The sequence below is a fragment of the Curcuma longa genome, chromosome 17, assembly GCF_044706935.1.
Source record: "Curcuma longa cultivar G26 ecotype Majalengka, Jawa Barat chromosome 17, ITB_CL_G26_1.1, whole genome shotgun sequence".
Classification (NCBI taxonomy): domain Eukaryota; kingdom Viridiplantae; phylum Streptophyta; class Magnoliopsida; order Zingiberales; family Zingiberaceae; genus Curcuma; species Curcuma longa.
In genome coordinates this window covers 6,299,567-6,324,566 of record NC_133877.1, presented here as the reverse complement: position 1 = coordinate 6,324,566, position 25,000 = coordinate 6,299,567, and the positions used below count along the sequence as shown (strand labels likewise).

Here is a 25,000-nt window from a genome sequence, read left to right as displayed (position 1 = left end):
CAGGGATCAGGTTGAGTTTATGTTCCATCACTGTTGGGGCCACACCAATGATCTCTGATGGTGACCAAGCAAAGATGTCATGATTTTGTGTTAAACAGGCAATTAACTGCTCCTGTAGCTCTGGCGATAGGTCGGCTGCTATGTGAGTAACTCGGTCAGGTTGCTCAGGTACTATTTGTGTTGGTCTTTTCTCCTGGTTGGGTCGCGGGAGAGATGTGTCTTGCACTGAGTTGACCTCGGCACTCTTCTTTCTTCGTACTGCTCGAAGGTCGGTTTGGACCATATCTATGTAGCACTTGCGGGCCATACTCTGGTCCCCGCTAACAGACCCGACCTGATCATGCACGGGGAACTTCAGTTTTTGGTGAAAGGTGGATACCACTGTGTCAAAAGAACTGAGAGCTGGCCTCTCCAAAATGACGTTGTAAGCAAATGGAGCATCCACCACTGTGAAGAGGGTGCTACGTGTTCTTCGAAGAGGTTCCTCCCCTAAAGACAGGGGGAGCCTTATTTGTCCCAAGGGTCAGACCTCATGTCCCGAGAATCCAAAGAGGGAGGTCACCATGGGTTGTAATTCCTCTCGATCAATTTGCATACGGTCAAAGGCGTCTTTGTATAAGACGTTGACTGAGCTGCCAATATCCATGAATATCCGAGCCACATCATAATTAGCGATAGTGGCTCGGATAACGAGAGCATCATCATGCGGAGTGGCACCTCCCTCCAAATCCTGAGGTCCGAAGTGAATAGAAGGGCTCGACTCTGAACTTCTGTTGGTGCCGATGTTGTAAGTTTCCAACCGACGCCCATGAGCCTTCCAGGCTCGATTAGAATCTCCGTCCGCGATGGGCGATGTTGTCTTGATTCTCTCGACAATCTCGGCGAGCCTCTGGATGTGGCTCCGAGTCGGGGTATGTGTTCCTGTCGCTGGTCATTTGGTGCCGAAAATGGGTCCCTGCCTGGAGGGGATCGACGCTCCCTCTCCAGCCTAGGCCGAGGCATTGGGTCAGCCCCCCTTGGCTCGCCTCAGCGTCCCTGATCACCTCTCACACCACGACCTTCCATCATGCACTAGCCCATTATTGGTGGATTCCTTTCCCCTTGCCGGCGTTCTCTGATGACCCGTTGATTTCTTGTGCCAGTTATCGACAGTCTTGTGTGCTATGCGCACTGATGATATATGCGCAAAAATAACCTACTGCCCGACCCGAGCTATATTCCTTTGCCCAACCAATATGGGGATGTTATTGACAGTCTACATGACTCGCTCGTCTCGACGTGCGGAAAGCATTCTAAAGTAGTTAGGTCGAAACTTCCCTCCATGGAGGGAGCGGCACAGGTCTTTAAGAGGGTAATTAAATTAACCCTAAAAGTTAATTTGATTTAATTAAATCCTAATTCATTTATTAGGGTTAAAGGGTATTGGATTAATAGCTTATTAGATAAGGTTGTTGGTTAATAGCTTAATGGATTAAGGGTTATTGGATATCGGGTTAAACTCGTTAACATTGGGAATCCGGTTAAAATAGAAATTGTGATTCCTCTTCTCTGTTATTTACCCAATGCGCGTTCTCTGCTTCTTCTCTTCACCGATTGCAAGATCTTGCTGCTGCCCAAAGAGGAAAGGAAGAAGGAGAGCAAGCCGAATCACCAGCGATCAGAGGTTTCGACCACTGAGGGGTTTGGCTTTCGCTAGGAGTCAATTAGAGGTCAACCAACGGTGGTTCAAGCGGCGATTTAATTGGCGCGATCTGGAAGAGGAGGCGATCGGTAAGGGGAAGTGTGAGTTGGGTCGTGTTGTGCTTGGTTTCTCGAGTTGAATATCTTTAATTTGTCCTTGAATCCTCTTTGATTCTGATTGGTCTCCTTCTCCATAGCTCGGGGGATTTGAATCGGAGCTTTCTTGGATTTTGGCCGCAAGGAACGAACGAGGGAAGAAGATCAGGATTCTAGGGCAAGGTATTGGTTCTATCTGAGGTAAGCCTTCTTGAAGCTGATTCTTCTAATTGCTTTGCTTCGATATTTGAATCTTGGAATGGTTTTGTGAGTCAGAGCTGTTCTTAGGGATTTGATTGGTTGTTTATAGATTGAATTAATGGAGCAAGGATTTGGACCAGATCTGAGGTAACCCTGGTTAATCCTTATCTGGTAATGGTTTTAAGTTGATTGGATGTTGGGATGTTTGGTGATTGCGGCTCTATTGTAGTGTTTACTGTGTGATCGGATCTTCCATGTGTTGGGTTTGTGGAGGTGGTGTTTCTGTTAGGAACTTTAATAGGATTGTGGTGATTGGGTTTGATGAGTTGTTTTACATTTGCTTGATCTATACAGTGTAGGATCCTTGTGTGGTTGATTGTTACTTTGATGGATCTCGGTGGACTTGTTGGAGTTAGATGTTGAGGTTGGTTGTATGGTTGGATTTTAGGGTTTCAATTTGCATCTGATTAGATCTATTGGTTGTAGCTCGAATTAATGGGCAAGACTCGATCAGTCACAATCCGATCAGAGATTAGGTTTTGATGTGGGATAGGTAGGATCCGGTTGGTTAAGTAGGATTATGATCTGTTGTGGATTTCTATTAATCGGTTTGGGACTGGTTGATTGGATTAATAGTTGCTTGATGATAGGTTAGTTAGGTTAATTAGGTTAGTTAGGTTAATTAGGCTAGTTAGATTAATTAAATTATTTAAATGTGGGATCCGGTGGATTTGTTTTATTAGGGTTTTATGTTATAGGTTGGTTAGGGTTGTTGAGTTTGTCGATTAAAGGTTGTTGTCCATTTGAATTCGATTAAGGCTAATTGTGGAATGGGTTGACTGGATTTGATTAGGTTAATATATCGTAGTTGTTGTCGATAGAATTAAATGATTGTATTAAATATATAATTTTAATTAGTGAGTGTTGTTTGTTTTAAATGGCAGGGCTTTGATTTGTCAATTTTGCTATACACAGAGTTTCATGTTTGGGGGGGTTTTATAGGACGTTCGTCATATCAGATAAGTACCCTGTACTTGGTCAGTACAGTCTTCCTTTATAGTGCACATTTATTATTATTAGTTGTTGATACGTAGACTTGAAACTTAATCTGATACTTTGATCTTAGTTATGTTGGATGCCTGATACTTGATATATATTTCTTGATATTTACAGTTGATACCTTGATCTTATTGTTGATCTATGATACCTGTTGTGGGTTCTTGTTGTTAACCTATATTGTTGCTCTATTATTTTTAGTGCATGAGCTATCATTATTTACATATCCTGTTGCTACTCGTGTTATTTACCTAGTTGATACCTCGTGTTACTCGTTGTATGATACTTGACAGTTGACCTTTGATTGATCTATTCATTGATCGTACAGTCTCGAGTTTGTATTATTGACCTATGAGGATTCATCCTGATTCATGTTGATTATGTTGAGTAGTTGTAGTTATTAATTGTTGAGTTGAGCATCATAACATCATACATGTTGTTGTTGGCTCTCACTAAGACCATTGTTGATAGTTGTATGTGTAGGATCGGATTGGACCGGCTAGAGGGGGGTGAATAGACGGTTTAATAGAATCACACTCGTCTTAAAAAAAACTTGGTTGCAACTGGATCGTTGCTTCCAAGGCGGTTAGCACTCAATAAGAACTCCTTTAGGTGGAAAAGTCTTTACAATTGTAGCACAGAGACTTAGAGAATAAAATATAAAGTAATTGATATCCTAACTCTAAAACTCTAAGTCTATTTATAGCCCAAGAGAATAGATCTAGATCGTTGATCGTAGATGAACTTTCTCTTGGTCGTTGATCCATTGATGCGATCCTAACCATTGATCAGAAATAGACTTAATCGTAGTTGTTGAGTAAATAAGAATAAACTTTATCTTTAATAAGAGAATTATCCTTAATAAAAAAATAAGTATTTATCTTTAAAAGATAAATCTTATTATTTTTTCTTCTTCTTTTTTTTCAACCACCACATCCAAATGGTCCAAGACTAAATCTTCTTCTCTTATCAAAGTCAACGGTCAAAAATCAAAGTCAATGGTCAAAGTCAACAATTTGACTTTTGTTGACTTTTTGTAGAATCTTCGATTGGGTGATTTCTGGCCAACCGGAGTTAGGCTCACCTGAATCCGACTCTGGCCTTTTGCCCCTCGAGCATGCTTCCTCCCGGCTTCTCTTCCCTCGGACTTTGCGCATGCCCTTCTCGCTCCACCAGCGTACTCTTCCGTAGCTTTCGCGTCCCTCGAATTGCACCGAGCCCGTTGGCTCACTTTCCCGCACAACCCTTCTCGTTCGTTACGTCTTACGCTCGACTTCCTCTGTACCTAAGTTCCTGCACACTTAGTAGAGGGATTAGAACAATACAGGACCTAACTTAACTCGGTTGATCACATCAAAACTAATCAGGGTACCAACAATATCCTCTTTTTGATGTGCATCAACTCAGGTTCAGTTAGGGGTAAACTAAAAATAATAAAAGTAATAAAAATAAATAAACAGTTAAGTATAAAAAGAAATTTGCATGTTAAAATTATAACCTCCCCCTGAACTTCAGCCTACTCTCCCCCTTTGATCACAGCAAAAATGGGGTATTTAAAACTAAGGGGTAAAAAACATGCAAGTCCAATTTAAACTGAAAAAAATCTTGAAAAACTTTTTTATAAGTGTCTAATAAATGTAGAACAAATCATAAAAAATTTGATTGTCAATAATGACTTAGCTAAGTATTTTGCATTTAAAATCTAATTCATAGCTAATGTATTCTTGAAAAAAAAATTGATTTTAATAAAAAATTCATAGAAAATCTAAAATATGTTAGAAAAATCTAAAATTTCTTAATAAGTGAAAAACAGAAGTTTGAGTTTGTACAAAAAGTTTCAACTTTAAAATCGTTCGCTAAGTCCGAAAATAAATCAAATACTAATAAATAGGAATTTTTTAAGAATAAATATTTAAAAATTTAAAATTACTTTAAAAAAATTTGAATAAAATTTTACTGAAGTCTACTATTTATATTTGAATCCAAAAAAATTGGATCTGATAAAATAAAATTTTTATTGATTTTTAAAATTTAGAATTTGAATTTCGAATGAGAAATTATGAAAATTAAAAAATTATTCAAAAATTAAAAAAAAATTTAGTTGATCGATTGAGGAAAGTAAAAACATAATTTTCTTTAGCAAAAACCAATAGAACTAAATTTTCTAAAATAATGAGAAAAAAAAAGTTAGTTAACCAAGTACATATGTAATAAAAAAATCAGTTTAAAAAAAAATTAGGAACCCAAAATAAGTTCCTATCTACCGACTTGATTAAAAATTTTGGGGGTACATAATTTTTAAAAATTTTCTAAGTTGACCCTTATGATTTTTCACATACCAATTTAATCCTTGAGTATAATATTTCTTTTTCTGTCGCAGGCACATAATATCAATTTCTAATTTTGTAACTAAATTTTCTAAATTTTCATTTCTATTTTTTAAATTATCAAACATGTTTAATGGACATGATGTAGATAATTGCTTTTTCAAATTTAAAAGTTTTTTTCTATTTCTACATAAATTATTAAAAAATGATTTTATAGTAGAAAATAATTCATCAGGAGGTAGTTTACATACCTCACTTACCATGTCATCATACCTATCGTTTAGTGGTTCATTGTCGCTGCTGCTTTCATCGGATGACTCTCCCCCTTCATCGATGCTCATCTCCGATGTGCTTTCTTCGTCATCCTCCTCTTGATGACCTGCCATTAGAGCAAGTCCAGCGTACTCTTCGTGTTCTGAATCATCAGAAGATGTGTCGTCTCACGTTGCTTTCAGTGTTTTTTTCTTCATAGGTTAGTAACCTTTCTTTTTCTTGAGTTAGGGACAATTGTCTTTTATGTGACCTTCTTCATCACAGTTGTAGCACTTGACTGTCCGTCTTTTCGGAGATCGTCTTTTTGCCTACATCCTAGAAAACTTGTTAGTTTTAACAACTTTTTAAATTTCCTTACCAAGTACATTTTTTCTTCATCTTCGTCATCCAAGGATATGGATTCTGGTTCTGATGTGTTCACGTTCAAAGCTATATTGTTCCCCTTTCTATTTCCTGCAAGTCTGGATTCATGAAGTTCAAATGTGGAAAATAGATTCTCGAGTGTAGTTGTCTCGAGATCCTTAGCAATAAAAAATGAATCGACAAAGGAAGACCAATCAGAATTTCTTGGGAATGAATTTAAAGCGTACCTTAGTGAATCTCGGTTACTTACCTTTTCTCCGAGATTCGTTAGTTCAATTATTAAACCTTTTATCTTCGAGTGCAGATGCACTACCGTTTCGCCTTCTTCCATTCGAAGGTTGGTCAGTTGGTTCCAGAGAAGGTCCCTTTTGGTGAGTTTAGCCTCCGAAGTCCCTTCGTGTAACTGTAGAAATTTTTTCCAGAGTTCTTTCGCGAATGCGTATGTACCGATTCGGTTGACCTCTTGTGCCAGGAGTACAAAAAGCAGATGGTAAATTGCTTTTCCATTCGCCACAAAATCAGATTGCTCCTTCTTGCTCGATTTAGTTAAATCCTTTTCTACGGGAGCTGCAAAACCAGACTGCATTATTATAAATAATTCAAATTCAATCGTAAAGAATGCCTCCATCTTGCGCTTCCATTCAGCGAACTCCCCCTCGAATTTTGGCAGGTAGATGACGGGTCCGACCATTTTGGTTGACGGTGCTGCAGTTGGCGGTTAGTTCTTCTGCGGTGAACTCGCTCTGATACCACTTGTAGGATCGAGTTGGACCGGTTAGAGAGAGGTGAATAGACGGTTTAATAGAATCACACTCGTCTTAAAAAAACTTAGTTGTAACTGGATCGTTGCTTCCAAGGCGGTTAGCACTCAATAAGAACTCTTTTAGGCGGAGAAACCTTTACAATTGTAGCACAGAGACTTAGAGAATAAAATATAAAGTAATTGATATCCTAACTCTAAAACTCTAAGTTTATTTATAGCCCAAGAGAATAGATCTAGATCGTTGATCGTAGATGAACTTTCTCTTGGTCGTTGATCCGTTAATGCGATCCTAACCGTTGATCAGAGATATGCTTGATCGTAGCTGTTGAGTAAATAAGGATAAACTTTATCTTTAATAAGAGAAATATGCTTAATAAAAAAAATAAGCATTTATCTTTAAAAGATAAATCTTATTATTTTTTTCTTATTCTTTTTTTTCAACCGCCACGTCCAAACGGTCCAAGTCTAAATCTTCCTCTCTGGTCAAAGTCAATGGTCAAAAGTCAAAGTCAATGGTCAAAGTCAATAATTTGACTTTTGTTGACTTTTTGTAGAATCTTCGGTTGGGTGATTTCTGGCAAATCGGAATTAGGCTCACCCGAATCCGACTCCAGCCTTTTGCCCCTCGAGTGTGCTTCCTCCCGGCTTCTCGTCCCTCAGACTTCGCGCACGCCCTTCTCGCTCCATCAGCGTACTCTTCCGTAACTTCCACGTCCCTCTGATTACACCGAGCCCATCGGCTCACTTTCCCGCGCAACCCTTCTCGTTCGCTACGTCTTACGCTCGACTTCCTCCATACCTAAGTTCCTGCACACTTAGCAAAGAGATTAGAACAACACAGGACTTAACTTAACTCGGTTGATCATATCAAAACTAATAGGGGCACTAACAGTATGGTGAGAGCATTATCGCACTGCCTGTGTGGGTGCGATCATTATAGCACGGTGTGGGTGCGATTGTTATAGCACTGTGTGGGTGCTACCAGGACTGACCCTCCTGAAGACTGCCCTCCCTCTCACATGTAGTTGATTTGTTGTTGGAGTGGTTGATTCTTGTTATGTGCCCTAGTTCATTGTGTGTGTGTCTAAGGATGTTGAGTGCAAACAGTGACCAGGCCGGAGATAGCTCTCCTGTGATATATTCTCACTCCCCACTCATGTGTAGTGGTTTGTTGGAGTGTGTGCAGTTGTCCTGTTGTGCGCTCCAGTTCATTGTGTGGGTGTCTGGGGATGACGAATGCAAACAGTGACCATGCATATTGCATTTGATATGTGTTGCATATGTGCATGTATTTGTTGGTAGGTTATTTTACTGCACTTGTTGATAGTTTATTTATTGCATCATCTGTTTGTGGTTGTTGCACTTGTATGATATATGATTGTTGCATTGTTTGACATTACATGCATTAATTGCATTTGCATGATTTCTACTATCTGTTACACAGTATTGATCTTTTCCTTAGGTACCACTTATAGAGACTGTATACTTTTTGTTATCTCAGTTGATATATCATATTTTATTCCCATGATTCCTATTACCTATTGACTAGTATTTACTTTTTTATTATATATCATTTGTTGAGACTGTACCTTTGATATCCATGCTTATATTCATTTGATACCTTGTTATGTTGTGCACTTTCATTCTAGTATCCACTGAGTATTGTAAACTCACTACTCAGACCCTGGGGTTTCCCTTGTTTTCTCCCTAGGTAGCAGATAGGGAGTTTTACTAGGAGCTTGGAGATCTGCCAGGTTGCTTCCATCTCACAGCAGGAAATTTTATATGGTTTGGTTGGTATTGTTTCTAGTTGTATTTGATGTATGAATTTTATTCGTGGACTTGTAGTGTATGGGATCGGATTTATATACTTGTTGTGTTCTAGATCTAGTTATGTTTTACTGCGAAGCTTTTACTATCTTGTATGGATTTGTCGTTTATGCATTTTGTTTGGATTTGCGATGTTTTCGCTACAAAGATTTTCTATATGTTGCAGATTTGTCATTGCATGCATTAGTTTAGTAATTTTGGCTATGTGGGCCTTATTCTTATCTGTATGCATCTGTGATGTATGTGTGGGGGACTTGTAGTCCTTATTGTGGCCATGTTGGCCTTTTATATACATGTATTCAGGGAAATTATCATAGTTACAGGGGAGATGCTGCCGAAATTTTTCAAACAGTCATCTCTCGAGACATGACATCTCCTGTCTGAAGGTGGAGCCAGCCCAGAATATTTTGCTGAGCCAGTTGAGTTTCTTCCAAGTGTATGTACTTGGCAGCTCTTTCTAACAGTCTCTGGTAGCTGGTTGGTGGCTTCTTCACTAAAGATCGGAAGAAATCACCATCGAGCAATCCTTGAGTGAAGGCACTGGTGAGTACATCTGACGGGGTTGATGGCACCTCCCATACAACCTGGTTGAAGCGATGAAGATACTCCCGCAAGGTTTCTCAGAGTTTTTGCTTCATCGTAGATAAATTCAAAGGGGTCTTCTAGTACTTTCTACTGCTGACGAATTGGTGCAGGAAAGCATCTTTAAAATCCTTGAAGGAGTGGACAGAGGAGGTCGACAGTCAATTGAATCAACGCTGTGCCGACCGAGTAAGAGTGTTGAGGAAGACTCGGCATTTGATCCCATCCGAGTATTAGTGCAGCAAAGAGGCATTCTCGAAGCGGCACAAATGATCCTCTAGGTCGGCCGACCCATCATACTCTCCCACCTGCGGGGGTCGGAAATGTCGGGGTAACTCCTGCTCCAAGAGCTCACGCGCGAAGGGGTCTCGGGCATGTCGACCAAGCAATTTACTAGAGCTTTCCTTTTATGTGCGTCTCGGATTCCGTCTTCAGCTCAGGATCCACTTGAACCATCTTCTGTAGGTCTCATATCTTGGTTAGTAGAGCCAACAGGCAGCAAAGTTTCCTCTATAGGGGATGGCCTTTGACCTCCCCTATGAGGGACAGGTATGGGGGGGCTGGGTCGGAGCATTCCGCAAGGCTGCTTCTATTGCTTGTTGAACTATTTGATGCAATTCATTCTGCGTCATTGTAACGATGTCCTCCTGGTTCCTTTCCTCGACGGGGTCATGGTTGCGGGCAGTGCGTCTGGTGTTAACCATCGTGGCGTCTAGTTTAGAATTCCCACAGACGGTGCCAAAATGTTCCGGTTGGATGCCGTTGACGGTCAAGCCACCAGTCAATGATATGTCACCCCAGCCTTTGTTGGTCTCGCCGATGAGAATAATCTGAGGAAGAAGAGAACTGAACGAGCGGATTAGTAAGGCGCCAGGGATTCTCGGCGGGGCCACTCCGACGCTCAAGTCAGAAGAGAACAAGAATAAGTAGTATGTATGTCCGTGTAAAGAATTCCAGAGCTTTTTCCATACCTGTGAGGGTTTATATAATAGCAAAGGGAGTATGATCTTCAGAGATTAACGTATATGATTAGCTGTTAATGCGCCATTAATGCGGTATTAAAGGTATGACCTTTGACGGTTTCCAAACATTCAATGGTCCAATAGGGTTGATTATCTTCATTCGACAGTTGTGCGTATAAGTGTGTGAGATTTTTGGGGATCAAGTTTGAGAACTTGGTCACCGTCCTTATTCTTTTGGATGAGCTGATAAGTCTAAGTCAAGGAGAAGGGTCAGCCTATTTGCCCGTTGATGGCCGACCTGACGCGTGACGTCGGATCGGAAGACATGTGGTCGAACTATATAAATGGCCAAACTGTGAGAGCATGTGGCTGAATTATATAAATGGCCAAACTGTGAGAGTATATGGCTGAGCTATATGAATGGCCGAGTTGAATTGGTCGAGCTGAACTGAACATGTGGCCAAGCTCACTGAGATTTGCACATATAGGTCTTCGAATAAATTCTCATTTCTCTTGACTTTTGACTAAATAGATCAGCTTAATCTTTTATCATGTATACTACGTAGGAGCAATATGACTCCACCACATCAGTTAGAAAAGAGAACAGCAACTAAGGCTTCCTTTTTTTCTCTTAGCTGGTGGTCTGGTGAGCTCTGGTAAACTCCGACAAGCTCCGCCGGTGCTGCCAAGAAGTAGGGACAACAGTGATGGTGAAACAAGGGCTGGTGGCGGGAGAAAATGCAATAGCTAGAGCTGCCATGAAAACAACGAAAGAAAAGGACAAAGGAAGGTTGCTGCTGTTCTGCAGAAGAGGAGAAGGAGATTTGCACACTCTTGCCATTGGAGAAGAGAAGGAGGAGAGAAAAAATGGGGAGAAGGGAATTAAAGACGAAGGGAGGAGGGATGGTGGAGGCATGGTTGTGATAGTGGGGTTTTTTTTTTTTAATACTTAACAGGTAGTCATAAGGAATTTAATTTAGTCAGTGCAAGGTGTGCAGATATTGCTGATCGTTTTTAATTAAGATTTGATTTTTCACATAATCAACTTAGTACATATAAGAATTATTTCAGTTTGTGACATCCTTTACTTGGAAGAGTATCTCTTCTAATGTCTTCTTCGTGTAGGATTCTCTTCTAATATTGGAATGATTGTCTTACATTAGACGAGAGTTTTTTTTTCCTTGTAGCTTTAAATCATAATCTATACATCTCAATTGACAATTGGAGATTGGACTATCATACTTGGTATTGGAATATATGCAAGTAAAGGTACAAAAGTAGAACTCAGAGCTCTGATTTGAGCTAGATTTGATTAATGACTATATGATGTGTTGGAGTTATAGTAGTTGGAAGATTGTGATTACCATTGAAGTTATGGGGGGTATGTTGCCTTGACATGCTATTTTCAATAAAAAAAAATTTTATGTAGATTGGATATTCTATCTCGATCAAAAATCTATTTGATTCAATAAAACTTATGAAAAAAAGAGCGCTTCGTAGCATGATCCAAATATTATAATAGGGAAACAGACTTTGGGACAAATTGATGTGAAATATAAATTATCCTAAATCAAAAGAGAGTTTGATTAGGCTCAAGACGGAGCTAAGATCTTGGTTCGGCGTAAGCAACAATATAATTAATAAAGTAAAAATATAAAATATTATAATCATAAAGCACCATAAAATAATTACTTTATAATTATTTTTTTAATCTTCATATTTTAAAAGTTTTGTATAATAATTTTATTATCAATAATTAAAAATATATCTTTTCCTACATAAATAACAATATTATCATTCATCCAATCATTATCTATTCGATTGCACAATCCATCTTTCACAATTCTAATGGCAAAAAAATACTCTCTCTATTATCTCAATCATAATTAGGGATGCAAATGAATTGAGTCGAGCCAAATAATATAAACATATTAATATTTAAGTTTGAACTCAAAAAATATATATGATATTCAAATTTGATTCAAAACTCAAAAATATAAATAATTTTGACTCGAGTTCGATTCGAAATAAAATTCGAACTCAAGTTCGGTTTGAATTGTTCAAACCTTGATTCAACCATAATAGAATTATAGTTTGAAATGATTTAAATTTGAGTACGATTCGAATTATTTGAACCTTAATTTGAGTATATTTAAATTAAAATTATAGAAAATAATCACATTTCAATTTAAGTTCAGCTCACGAGCAACTCATAAACAATCGAACAAAATATTATGGATAACAATCAAACAAAATATCATGGGTTCGAATTCTCAAAAAATTATCGAACATGTTCGAGTTTGCTCGAATTTGATAATTTCAAATATAAATCAAATATTTTCAAGATGACTTGAAAACTCATAAACAGACTCGATTTATATGCACATCTAGTCGCAACCGGTGAATTAATATCAATATTAAAAACTTATAAATAATCATTAGGTACATCATACTTTTCTTTATTTGTCAAGTCTTTTAATCCTTAAAATGCTTTGGTAGAACGTTGGGTGTACTAGGAAATGGTTTTGTTCTTCCCCTTATGATTGTTCTTTTTAAAAATTTAATCATACTCTTCCACATGATGTTATTGATGAGGTTTCCAAGATATGTATGTCTATCTACCTCAAATATCTTATAGTTCCTTGACCTTGAGAATTGGGTTAGTCTTAGAAAGAGTGAATTTTTACTTATACAATTGAATGCAGGTGGCATTGGAGTTTATCTAGTGTAATCTTGAGGATGTGCTTAGAAGAATAATAACTTGGCCTCATCATCTATATGATTTTAATATTTCAATGAAATATTATTAATTTTATATATTTTTATGTTATTATAATTTTAAATAAATATGAAATATATTTATATTTATTTAAAATTGACAATAAGCGAAGACTTCTATTAGATACTTATAAAATGATACTTTATTTGTTTCTCATTTGATATGATAATCAATCTTTTAAATTATATTTATTCACTTTATATTTTTATTATTTTATTTTATTTATACAAATATATATTTTATTTATATGTGATAGATAATTAAATTTTGCTTATAATACAATGGTTCAAGAGATAGTCTACTGTAAGTAGAGCTGTTAAATGGACTAACCCATGGTAGGGCGGGCGGGTCAACCCATGGTGAACCCATCATATGGCAAGGTGGGGCGGGCCGATCCACCAACTTGGCGGACTAGAAAATCTCCAACCCAACCCAACTTAAGGCGAGTCGTAGGTTAGGTGGGTCAACCTGCGAGCCTATTAAAAAATAAAAAAATATTAAAAATTTTAAGTTAGAATTATAATTTAAATTGACTAAGTTGAAATTTTTAAATTTGAATTATAATTTTTAAACTTGAATTGTAATTTAAATGGATCGAACCTATTAATTCATTGAGTTTTCTACTTTAATTTTAAAATTTAAAATAAATAAATAAACTTTCTCAACCTACGTGCCAACCCAAGCCCGCCGCGGACCAACCCACGCGGGTCACGGGCCTAGGCGGGCTAACCCATCTGAACTCATCTTAAAATAGGTTGATAAAATGTCAACCCAATCCATCTAAATTACTTGGCAGGGTGGGTCAATCCGGCGGACCTAACCCAACTTAACAGCTATAACTGTAAGTTAGTTAACTTTTTTATTTTTGAGACTTTGTTATTTTTAAAACTTAATATTTTGAGTTTATTTTATTAGTGTGTAGCTAGTTTTGAATATAAAAGATATATCATTCAATTGGTAAATTGTTTCAAATGATTACTAGATAAATAAAAATTATGTATTAGCAATTTAATTTATATTTTTTGAAATTTTTGTTTTGATTTTAAGTGATGGATGAATTATGATGGTGTATAAATTTTGAATTCATATTACATATTTTAAATAAATAATAATAATAATAATTTTTAATATCGTTATAAATTAGTATAAATGATATTTATTAGTGTCAAAGGGTGTTTTAAAATGATCTAATAAATTAGAATTATCGATAATTTTTATTACCAAATAAAAAAATATAACATTTATAATTATTAATATCAGTGAATTATTTAGATGACATTTAAATTTATTTTTATTATGATAATAATAAAGTATATATAAATATCATTCTTTCTACTATTTTATTATTATATTCTTAAATTGAGATATTTCTAAAGTCAACATTAATATTTTATAAAGACATTACAATATGTGAGAGGATCTAAGATGATATTACTTTATAGGATTTTTTTTTATGATGTCACTAAAATATTAATGTCACTAAAAATATATTACAAGAGCATTTATATGTCATTAAAAGAACATTATTCTTTAAGATGAATTTATATGGATTAAGAGTTATGTTGAAATTGACAAGTGATGAATTCTGATGGCAATTTTTTGTCCTTAATTGCTTTAGATTAACCTTTGTGATTGTCCTATGCCCTTTAAGCTAAATGAAAAAAAAACCCCTATAAGGTTGTGGTTTGTGGCACTACCCTAATTATTTGGGGCATAATTAACTTATTTGTGGGATACTCTCTAGTTTATGTTAGTTTTTATTTATATTTCGATGGTTTGCAAATCTGAGTTGAACGATTTTGAAGATGAACAGTAATCATGGATATGGTTGCTTTAGTTGGTGATCAGTTAAGATTAGGTTTGCAGTCATATATATGATCTTGTTCGCCAGTCTAAAGGAATTAAGCTACTGTCATTTCTCATTAATTACATTCTTAGCGAAGTGCTCCAAAGTAATCTCAGCTGTTAACATGATGTCTGGTCCTGGTCTATCCGCGAAAGGACATGATCCAATAATTCTTTTCTCAAATAATTAATGCCATCATTATTGCGGTTCACCAGGATCCTCGCTTTCTCCAAATTTTCATTATATTTCTCCAAAATCTGAAATAAATGATTAAGTCGAATTAATTTAAAATTTTAATTTGATTGATTTACATTTTTTATTTTATTTTTTTAAAAAAAATCATAATTATTCGATTTATTCAATTTGATCTCATCTTAATTTTAAAATATAAGGTTCGATTAAAATAAATGATCAATTTAATATATCAATCCATTAATACGTCAGGATGAATTGACTCCTAATCTAAGTATGTGATAAAAATTTCTTTTTAAAACTCCGAATTTATTGGGTTAAATGATTCTCAACTCCGAATCTATTAGTCTAAGTCTGAAACAAATCGATTAGTAAATTTAACAGTCAATCTACAAATTAAGTATTTGATAGATATAGAGTAGTTGGCTGGCCGGCAATGAAAGAGAAAAATTGATTGTGAATAATTAAATCTGATTTTATATCTATTTGATTTATTTGATTTTAGTAGTAAATTTTTATTGATTTAATTTGTTAAAAAGATTAATTAATTTGATTTTGATTAATTCGGTTAGATGATTTGATTGTAATAAAATGCTAACTCCTAATTGTAGAAATTAACAATATTATCTTGGAGGGAGAGAAGCACTAAACGGCGTCTTATCTTCAGTGTAACTGCCGCGTGGTGAGGATGCTCGTGGAACCTCAGAGTTCGAGAATTTAATTTTTGGGAAAGAATGCCTCAGTTTTATCTGGAATTGAATTGGGCGGGTGCATGTGTGTTGGGATCCTATAAGGAGAAAAAAGAGTCTAAATAAATTTGGATTAAATTAAAATAAAATTTTAATTCAAACGTAAATTCAATTTAAAATCATAAATCCAAACTTATATAACCTGATAATTTAAAAATATAAATAAATCAATTTTTTTAATTATTTTAATTTTTAAATAAAATTTAATCTCTTAAATAAATTTTTAAATTTTAAATCTGAATCAATTCGGATAACTCAAATCCGATTTAACTTTAATCCAATTCAAAATTTTTAATTCGAATGCGATTTGAATATGAAAAATCCTAATCTTATTTTTTTTATTTTATTTTTTTCAGATCGAGTCGACCAGGACGGATCACCCCTACCTCCGTGAGCCTCTTTTAAGCCTTCTCCGGATCACTGAGTTTCAGAAAGACTGGGAGGAAAAAAAAAAAAGGGCAGAATGTTGGAAGGGAAGGCAATGATCCAGGACACGGACATGCCACTGAAGATGCAGCTGCAAGCCATGTCTAGTGCCTCTGAAGCTCTGGATCTCTTTGACGTTCTTGACTGCAAGAGCATAGCTGCTCACATCAAGAAGGTTCTCTCTCTTTCTCTGGGGAACTTAGATCGGTTGTTGACCCTTTTCCTTTTCCTCCTCTTCTGAATTGGTTATGGTTGATCTGCCAGAAGTTTGATCTAAGTTATGGACCTGGATGGCAGTGCGTGGTGGGTTCCAAATTTGGTTGTTTCTTCACCCACACAAGGGGCACCTTCATCTACTTCTGCCTGGAGACCCTCAACTTTCTCATCTTCAAAGGAGCTGCTGCTGCGTAGCCCCAACCCAGCCCAGCAACACTGCTGCTACTGCTGCTGCTGGTTTGTTAGGGTTGGAAGTTCAAAAGTAATAAAGCTGTGGCCTCCGTCCTCGAGTCTTGTCTATCGAAATGTAGATGCTGTTACTGTACAAGTATTAGGCAACATTTCACTCTTCTCTTTCAGATCCAACAAACTTCTTCCCATGATTTTGAAAAGCATGCTTGTGCAAACACCAACTGGGGATAGAAGGAAGCTAGCTAGCTTGTTCATCACATTTGCCTCCAGGTTTCCAAGGACCAGATCTGCCATTGCATATAAAAATTGGGATTTTTATGTTGCTTCCCAATTTTACTACCTACTTTTGTAGATAGCTTTGAATGTTTGAGATATTGAATTTGATCCTCCAAAATGTCGAAGAAGTCGCTTTAATGATGGTATGTCTGTAACATTAGCAGCTAATTTGAATTTTTTTTCTAAAGTCTTTTTTCCTCGCGAGGCGGCAGCGGAAGTCGCCTCGCCCCAGCGAACAACCGCCCTGGAGGAGCGTCGTTTCTTCGGCGAACGGACGGATAAGGCACGCGCCACCTTCCCGGCCCAACCCAAGGCCTCCACGTCGCCCCACCGCCATTTTCCAAAGCTGGCGCCGCCCTCCACCGGCCTTTCCCTTCCTATCCTGAGCCACCGCCGCCGCTGTCCACACCGCGCGCCTCCATTGTCCCCCGTTTGCGTCACCGCCACCGCCGCTTCTACTCCCGGCCGCCACCCTACACCAATCCGGTGCCTCCACCGCTGCTATAGCCGCCCAACCACAGCCCACCCACCACTCCGGCCGCCCCATTTCTGCGATCACCGTAACACCTCAACGATACTCGTTCCCCTACCCCTTCCCCTTCCCCTTCCCCTTCCCTCTTTTGAAAAGCCACCCACCTCGTGCCCGCACCTTATCAACAAATTCTAACTTTTATTCGTATTTTACACTCGACTTGATGTTTGGTGACTGCGCGAGCTATTCGGCATGGGCAGTTGTGCCGATGCCAAGTCTAGTCTCTTTTGAAGAGCAGGAAGAAATTAAAAGGTTTTGTGAGATTATTCGAACCACCGATCTAGTTCCACGGCAATCAATTTTTTACCGGATCGGTCCGGGTCGTGTTATTAGAAATCGGTGGTCATATCTTCACAATCCATTCCTCGCTAAAATGAGTTATGCACTGGCACTCAACTATCTATGATCCATAAAATGATTATTTTTTCCTATTCAAGTACTTAATTATAATTCAATCCGTTTTTACCAATTCAAGTATTCTATAATTAAATATTACTTTGATTTCATCAAAATTCAATCTTTGCCTACTTACAACAAATTTATTCACTGACTCAATCATACAAAGGAGCTTAATTGGAATACTCAATCAAACTTACACGTGTCTCATACTTTTTTTAATCAAAGAGTATAATCTTGCATTACCGCTCCGGGACAATTTTATATTCATTTTAAATACTTAATCAAAGAGTATAATCTTGCATTACCGCTCCGGAACAACTTTATATTCATTTTAAATATACGAATAGTTGTTTTTGATTACATACGTCATTCCAAAATGTCCTATCAGCTGAATTGATTGATGATGATTGAACTAAATTATCGTGACAATAGATGGGTCCTTATATAATGGAATTGGAAATTAAATCATCTTAGTTGCGAGAATTGCCTTAATAATTTGGAGAGAAAGAATTTAGGCATATGAAATAACTATAAACTGAATGATTTTATTACATGATTAAAATCACAATATTAATAATCTTTAATAAAGAAACACATGAGCCTTAATATACACTAATCTTCCCACCTCTTGTTCCTTAACGGGAGGGGAAGGGAAGGGAAGGGAGGGAAAGGGAGGGGAAGAGAAGTGACCTTGTTTGGGAAGAGGTGAAAGTTTATTTGGAAGGGAAAGAAAGAGAATAGAAGTTAAATACATAGTTGGTCAAAAATAACCTTCTTAGCTGCTGCAGATAGCTCCGTCGAACAGTTCGACCCACAGATTGGAGCAGCCGGCTCCGCTGGTCCAGGGGCCTGCCTCCCTGTTTGAGGAGAACAAACCCCGCCACTTCCACTGCTGATTCCTCCTCAGGAAGGAGCTCCATCAATGCCTTCTTGGACGGTTACCAGTCGGCAGTCGTTCACCTCCATTGCTGCTCTGCTCGTCTTGCCCGCGTCGGCTTCCATTCTGTTGTCGCAGGCGCTGGTTCCGTTCTCGGGGCCGATCGTCAAAACGATCTCTTTTCGCCTGTCGGTGCTGTTCCAGGCCGCGAGGTTTCCTGCTAAAGGTGAAGCTGGTGCAGACCGTGTTCTCCTTCGTGGCCACGCTGCCGATCGTCCTCACTTTCCTCCTCGTCGCTAAAGCTTGCGTTGTCCTCGCCGTGTGTGGCGGTGGCAGGAGGATTCAAAGGGGGTCGCCGCCGCTATCCACTGCCTTCTGCCTCTACCGTTCGATCCTCCCCACCCACCTCTTCAACTCTTTTCTCCTCCTCTCCACCAACGCCAGCGTCTTCACCTTCATGTTCCTAGTCTTCAACGTCGCCGACGTCCTTAGCCTCGCCACCAGCACTGCCTTCCTCCTCCTCCTCCTCTCCGCCGCCTCGGTATAGAAACGATGGCAAGAGATGGGTAAAATTGGAAGATACTTTTAATATTTTTCTTCCCCTTCCTTACACCCCAATTTGGAATGTAAGAAATTGTGCCTATTCATGAGTATGGAAGGGGAAGCTTTCCCCTTCTTTCCCCTTCCCCTCCTTATCTCACCCCATCCCAAACACAGGTAATTTTTTTTTTCCCCTTCCTTACCTTTCCCTCCCTTTCCCTCGCCTCCTCCCAAACAGACCGTAAGGAAACAAAGGAGCACCTTCCCTTCCTCTTTACTATTTTCATATTACAATCCTTGCATTTCTCCAATCAACATGTGTCATTCCCTTAATAAAGCAAAAATAAGCTTCTTCTCCTTTAGTGCTACAAACCTCAGCCAAACGAAACTAACTATAACGGTTAGCCGCCAACTTCCTCGCCCTCCTTTCTCCTCTACGGGAAATTTTTCCTCCTTTTTATACGTCCTCCTTTCTTCACGACCTTTCGTTCTTCTCATATCCGCCGCTTTGCCCTCCATTTATAGAATAAGCTCCGTACTTGCCGATCGTGTTTTCTGTGGAAGAAAATTTCAACTCATCTGCATGCTCAATTCTGAGTTCTGAGAAAAGGAGACAGGTGATGGTTCAGTTTCTCAAGCGCGGACACAGCCTTCGCAAGCAGGAGCGAGGCGAGGTGATGACTAATTCACCAACTGCTGGGGCCCCAAAGTCCCGTCTGAGCAGGGGAAACGGCTGCCGAGATGGACCACCTTCAGGTGATCGACATAATGCCGAGAAATTATGTAATAGTTATTCCGTGATATATGACGCCGTGAAGCTCGTGTGATCGAGATAGATGTTTAGATTAGATGATGCCTGTGGCAAGGCGCTTCGGATTATTTATGAATCTAACGAGTGTTGGTTTCTATTTGATGCGATTGCGGTGCAGATGTGGATGCAATGAAGGAGAGGTTTGCGAAGCTGCTTTTGGGGGAAGACATGTCAGGTGGGGGTAAAGGAGTTTCATCTGCCCTTGCTCTATCCAATGCCATCACCAATCTTGCTGGTATATTCCATCTCCCTTAATTTATCTACCTTATTTGAACCCAAAAAAAATGCGTAAAAGAGTAATCTTGCAGGTTCTCGATTACTAGTATGCCTGTGTTTGAGAAAGAACTTTGCAGCCAAACTAGCTTGTTGCTAATCTTCAACTTACTATCATTCTAAGATACAATTTTGTCTATGTTATCATGTAGAAGAATGATCTAGCTTCTAAGTACTTCTTTTAATTATATATCTGCTGTGATTTTGAGTCTTCGGGCTTAAATGGTGATTGAAAACCATTTCAGAACTGGTTGAGTCTATTGAATGCTGAACATCAATTGAGTCATTTCTTCCCTAACGGACAGAAGAAGCTAAATCCTCTAACTTCATGATGTTTGATTGATGCAGCTTCTGTGTTCAGTGAGCAACGACGTCTCGAACCCATGCCTGCTGAAACAAAATCAAGGTGGAGAAAAGAAATTGGCTGGCTTTTATCTGTCACTGATCATATTGTAGAATTGGTTTCTTCTCGATCAACAGATGGATCCAACATGGAGGTTATATAATTAACAACTCTCTCCTTCTGGCTGTATTCTTCTTCTACATTTTTTTTCCCTCTAAAATGTTAAAAATGTCTGCAGATTATGATAACTCAACAGAGACGAGATCTTCAAGTGAATATCCCTGCACTGCGAAAGCTTGACGCTATGCTCCTAGTAAGTTGTACAATCATGCTTTCAGAAACAATCTGAACCAAAAAGTTTCCACAATGATTTACAGTTTGAATTTCATCCTATATGAATTCTAGAGCTATCTTGATAACTTCAAGGACCAGAATGAGTTTTGGTATGTCTCAAAAGATTCTGATGAGTCTGAGAAGGGAAGCACACAGAGAAATGAGGACAAATGGTGGCTTCCTGTTGTGAAAGTCCCTCCAAATGGACTTTCTGAAGTGTCAAGGAAATGGCTGCAATATCAGAAAGAATCTGTTAACCAAGTTCTAAAGGCAGCTATGGCTATAAATGCTCAAGTTCTAACGGAAATGGAGGTCCCTGAGGCCTACATTGAGTCCCTGCCAAAGGTAATTACTGAAAATGATTCTCCAACAATTTTCACTATAGTTTCAGAAAGTATGTGGTTTCTTGTTCAGTACCAGATGCAATACACTTTTCATATGATAACTCTTTCTTGCAATAAACTCTCGTCTTCGTCTTTATGGAGCACTTTTGCCCATTTATGTCCCTAAAATTTTCAGCTTTGCATGCTGAACATCATTCAGAGTCACTTTGATTAACCATTTAGAATAAATTAACTATGTTAATACCCAACACACGCCTACTTCTGATTAATGACTTATATATAGAATGCCAATTTGGTAATATCTGCCAATTTTCTCTTCCTTTCGACTTAGAGGTCCTGAATTTTTTTGGGGAAAGTTCTATCTTTGTGTTCCTACTACTACATTAGCATTTCTTTCTTTTGTATGGTGTCTAAGTTGAATGTTTCCAATGCATAACAGAATGGGAGGGCAATCCTTGGGGATGCAATTTACAAGAGCATAACCGATCATGCCTTCGATCCTGAACAATTCCTTGAATCTGTGGACTTGTCGACAGAACATAAGATCCTCGATCTGAAAAATCGAATCGAGGCATCAGTCATCATTTGGATGAGAAAGATGCACAATAAGGATAGCAAGTCATCCTGGGGCTCAGCAGTGAGCATGGAGAAGAGGGAGCAGTTTGAGGAGAGAGCTGAGACAATCTTACACCTTATCAAGCAGAGATTCCCTGGAATTCCTCAATCATCTCTTGATACCTGCAAGATCCAACACAGCAGTGTAAGTAACAGACTCATGCCATATGTAACTTTTTAAACAAACAACAAAATCAACATAACCAAAGTAAAAAACAAAAAAAATCCCTGAAATTTCTGCAGGATGTGGGACAGTCTATTCTAGAGAGCTACTCGAGGGTCTTGGAAAGCTTGGCCTTCACTGTGATGTCTCAAATTGATGATGTCCTTTATGCTGACTCTCTAATTCAAGACCCATCCAATAACTCTACCAGAAGAAGATCACTGACTGACTCAGAGGTTGGACCAGTGAAGAAACTGGACCCAAAAGAAGAGATGGAGAAGTTGAATGAAACACCAAACTCAATGACTCTATCAGACTTCATGGGTTGGAATTTTAATCCAGACTCTGAGATGGAATATAACAACCTGATGAGCACAGAAGAAACTGCCCATAAGAATGATGTGAAGATGAAGAAGCCTCCTAATATTGTGACTAACAAGAAGCTCTCGTACTTAGAGAAGCTTGAGAATTTAAAAGCTTTGAGAAGCCCTACGTCTTGGCATTAAGATTTGTAGGAGGTTAGGGAGGAAACAGACAGATAGAGAGGGAGGCAAATCAGAAACCCCTTTTTTTCGTAGATGGTGTAGAACAACTCTCATTGTTTGTGCCAACTGCATAAACCTTGAAGAGGGATTTCTAGTAACTGATAAAAGTTGTAGTATTGGATGCAGATTTGTGGTGTCTAATCACTGGCCAAAGACAAATTTAATGTTTAACAAAGAAAAATTTGGCGAATGAACATACTTTCTGTATTGTAGAATCGTTTAGAGCACTAGAGGGGGAGGTGAATAGCGCTTTCATAGTATTTTTGAATTTCATAAAATGCTAGTAAATCTTTGCGATCAGAGAAGTATAGAATGCAGTGGAATAATAAAAGACACAAAGAACGAGCACACTGATATTTACTTGGTTCACAGCCACAGACTGTCATTCTAAGGTCCACGATCAAATGATCATTTCCGACGGACAATCAACTATATAACTCTCCTTTTACGAAAGAGAGTTAGCGATTACAAAATGTAGGATCAGTAATAACGATACTGTCCTAATGAAAATTAAGCACAAATTAGATTACCGAAAGAGTGAAGATGTCGACTTCTGGTGCAGCTCTTCGGCGTTACGATGGCGTTCCTGATTGATGCTTCGCGTGCAGACAGTCGTCACTTGAGTATTGAATGATGCTCCAAGGGGTCTCCCTCGAGGCTCTTTTATTAGACTTTCAGGACTTTTGGAAGTCTTTTCAAGTGCCTTCATGTTGTCCGTTGATCCACCATCGGCGTTGCTGATTTGGCACTTCTAAGCGCCTGTATCCCTTTTCGGGCGCCTCTATGCTGACGTGGAGGTTCTGGATGAACTTTGACTTCGCAACGCCTTATCCAGATCCGAGGCGCTTGGAACCATTCCGGACGCCTGAAAGTTGAGGTGTCCCGACCACTGGGATTCTGCCACCTCACTGCTTTACTGGCCTCGTTTCGCTGACGTTCAGCTACCTGAAAACCAATCCGGGTGCTTGGAGTCCGGTCGCCTGGATACAGATAAGGGCGCTCGGAACACAAAGTTCTAATCCCTTCTTTCCTGCATTATAAGTTAGCACAAAAGCAAAATATAATAGGAAAGTTAAACAGTTTATCAACTATTTTGGTCTTGACTTTGGATTTCCAATGAAACCCTGGGTCAGACCGACGTCTACTGTTCCCCTTACTGGGAACGTGCCCTCACCCACTCTACTGGAGAGAATTTACCTGTTTGCCAACCAAGTCTTCCAGACTTATTGAACTTCTGCTTAGCCTCGATTCTCGACCCCTAGGATTTCCTACTAAACATCTAGTCCACCTAACTTGCTTAGACTTCTAGTACTACTAGACATCTGGTCCACCTAGTCCACTTGATTCACCAAGTCTTCCTGCCTAGTCCTCCAGACCAGGACTTCCCACTTAACCCTCTAAGTTAAGTTTGCCTAACCTCCTAGCCAGGACTTCTACTACCTAGTCTCCACTGGGACTTCTTGTGCCTAGCCTCAACTAGGACTTTGTTATACTACCTGCACACTTAGATTAACTCATTAGTAAATACCATATACTTAACTTGAACCTCTTGCCATTATTAAAATTAAAATTTGTTCATCTGGTGCTCCCTGCACCAACAATCTTCCCCTTTTTAATTATGACACCCAAGTTTCAAGTTAAGATAGAAATATTTTGACATTGAAAGAACACAATTGATTCATGCAAGTAATGAAATATGTTAATGCAGCATATAATAATAATTTTCTAACTCTCCCTATTTCTAGGACTCCCCCTGAATTGTTCTCGGGTAAAATCAATTTTTGATATTTTATTTTTCTTTTCCCCTAAATTTGATATGGTTTAGTTTTGATCAAATTAATGCAAAACTATTCAAGTCCTTTTTAACTTTTGAAAATAATTTTGATACTTAGTTTTCAAAAAAATAATTTTGATACTTAGTTTTTAAGAAAATAATTTAATTTTAAAATTGAAATTATGTATCTCTCTCCTTTGATATAATAAAAAATAAGTAAAAAATTATATATAGGTGTGAGTCCAAGCATATTATAAAAAATATTTAGACAAAAAAAAATTCTCTTTGGGCACGTGTCCAATTTAGATTTTAGCTAACTACCAAGGGATAGTAGCTTGACCCAATTAGTCAAGTTTTAGTATATCATTCCAGTTAGCTTATGCTAAGCAGAAACACTTAACTTGATCCATAGTTTGTATTTATAGCTCAAGTTTTGGTTCGATGCACAAACTTAAGCATTTGGAACTTAGTCTAGAACCCTATGCATCTCACACCATTTTAGATTTCACAATATAAAATTAAGTTATTTAGTGTGATTTGTGAGATGCTTAACCTAGATCTATAGGTTCATGATTTCTAAGGAAGAAATCTAGACTATATTAGGGGTGCAAACTGTTGGTGCAATCTTGCCCCAAGTGAATT

The 25,000-nt window shown here is 38.2% G+C and overlaps 2 protein-coding genes and 1 pseudogene across 2 annotated transcripts; all 3 read left to right on the top strand.

Moving 5' to 3' along the window:
- Positions 1-16,123: 16,123 nt before the first annotated feature.
- LOC141848519 (uncharacterized) lies at positions 16,124-16,858 on the top strand. Its single transcript, XM_074736555.1, has 2 exons — positions 16,124-16,300; positions 16,390-16,858. Exons 1-2 carry the CDS (start codon positions 16,163-16,165, stop codon positions 16,534-16,536), a joined length of 285 nt encoding a protein of 94 aa, XP_074592656.1. The 5' UTR covers positions 16,124-16,162; the 3' UTR covers positions 16,537-16,858.
- A 96-nt stretch (positions 16,859-16,954) lies between these two features.
- On the top strand, positions 16,955-19,164 carry LOC141848313 (uncharacterized; annotated as a pseudogene).
- Positions 19,165-19,777: 613 nt separating this feature from the next.
- Positions 19,778-22,545, top strand: LOC141848518 (rho guanine nucleotide exchange factor 8-like). The gene is made up of 7 exons (XM_074736554.1): positions 19,778-19,913; positions 20,087-20,203; positions 20,590-20,738; positions 20,823-20,897; positions 20,990-21,262; positions 21,701-22,021; positions 22,120-22,545. Exons 1-7 carry the CDS (start codon positions 19,778-19,780, stop codon positions 22,543-22,545), a joined length of 1,497 nt encoding a protein of 498 aa, XP_074592655.1.
- Positions 22,546-25,000: the final 2,455 nt, after the last annotated feature.

Bases quoted from the DNA above. Each gene is read 5' to 3' on its own strand.
- LOC141848519 (XM_074736555.1), top strand. From the start codon at position 16,163: ATGTTGGAAGGGAAGGCAATGATCCAGGACACGGACATGCCACTGAAG. The intron at 16,301-16,389 runs GTTCTCTCTCTT...TTGATCTGCCAG, and splicing joins TAGCTGCTCACATCAAGAAG to AAGTTTGATCTAAGTTATGG.
- LOC141848518 (XM_074736554.1), top strand. From the start codon at position 19,778: ATGGTTCAGTTTCTCAAGCGCGGACACAGCCTTCGCAAGCAGGAGCGA. The intron at 20,739-20,822 runs GTTATATAATTA...AAATGTCTGCAG, and splicing joins CAGATGGATCCAACATGGAG to ATTATGATAACTCAACAGAG. The intron at 21,263-21,700 runs GTAATTACTGAA...AATGCATAACAG, and splicing joins ACATTGAGTCCCTGCCAAAG to AATGGGAGGGCAATCCTTGG.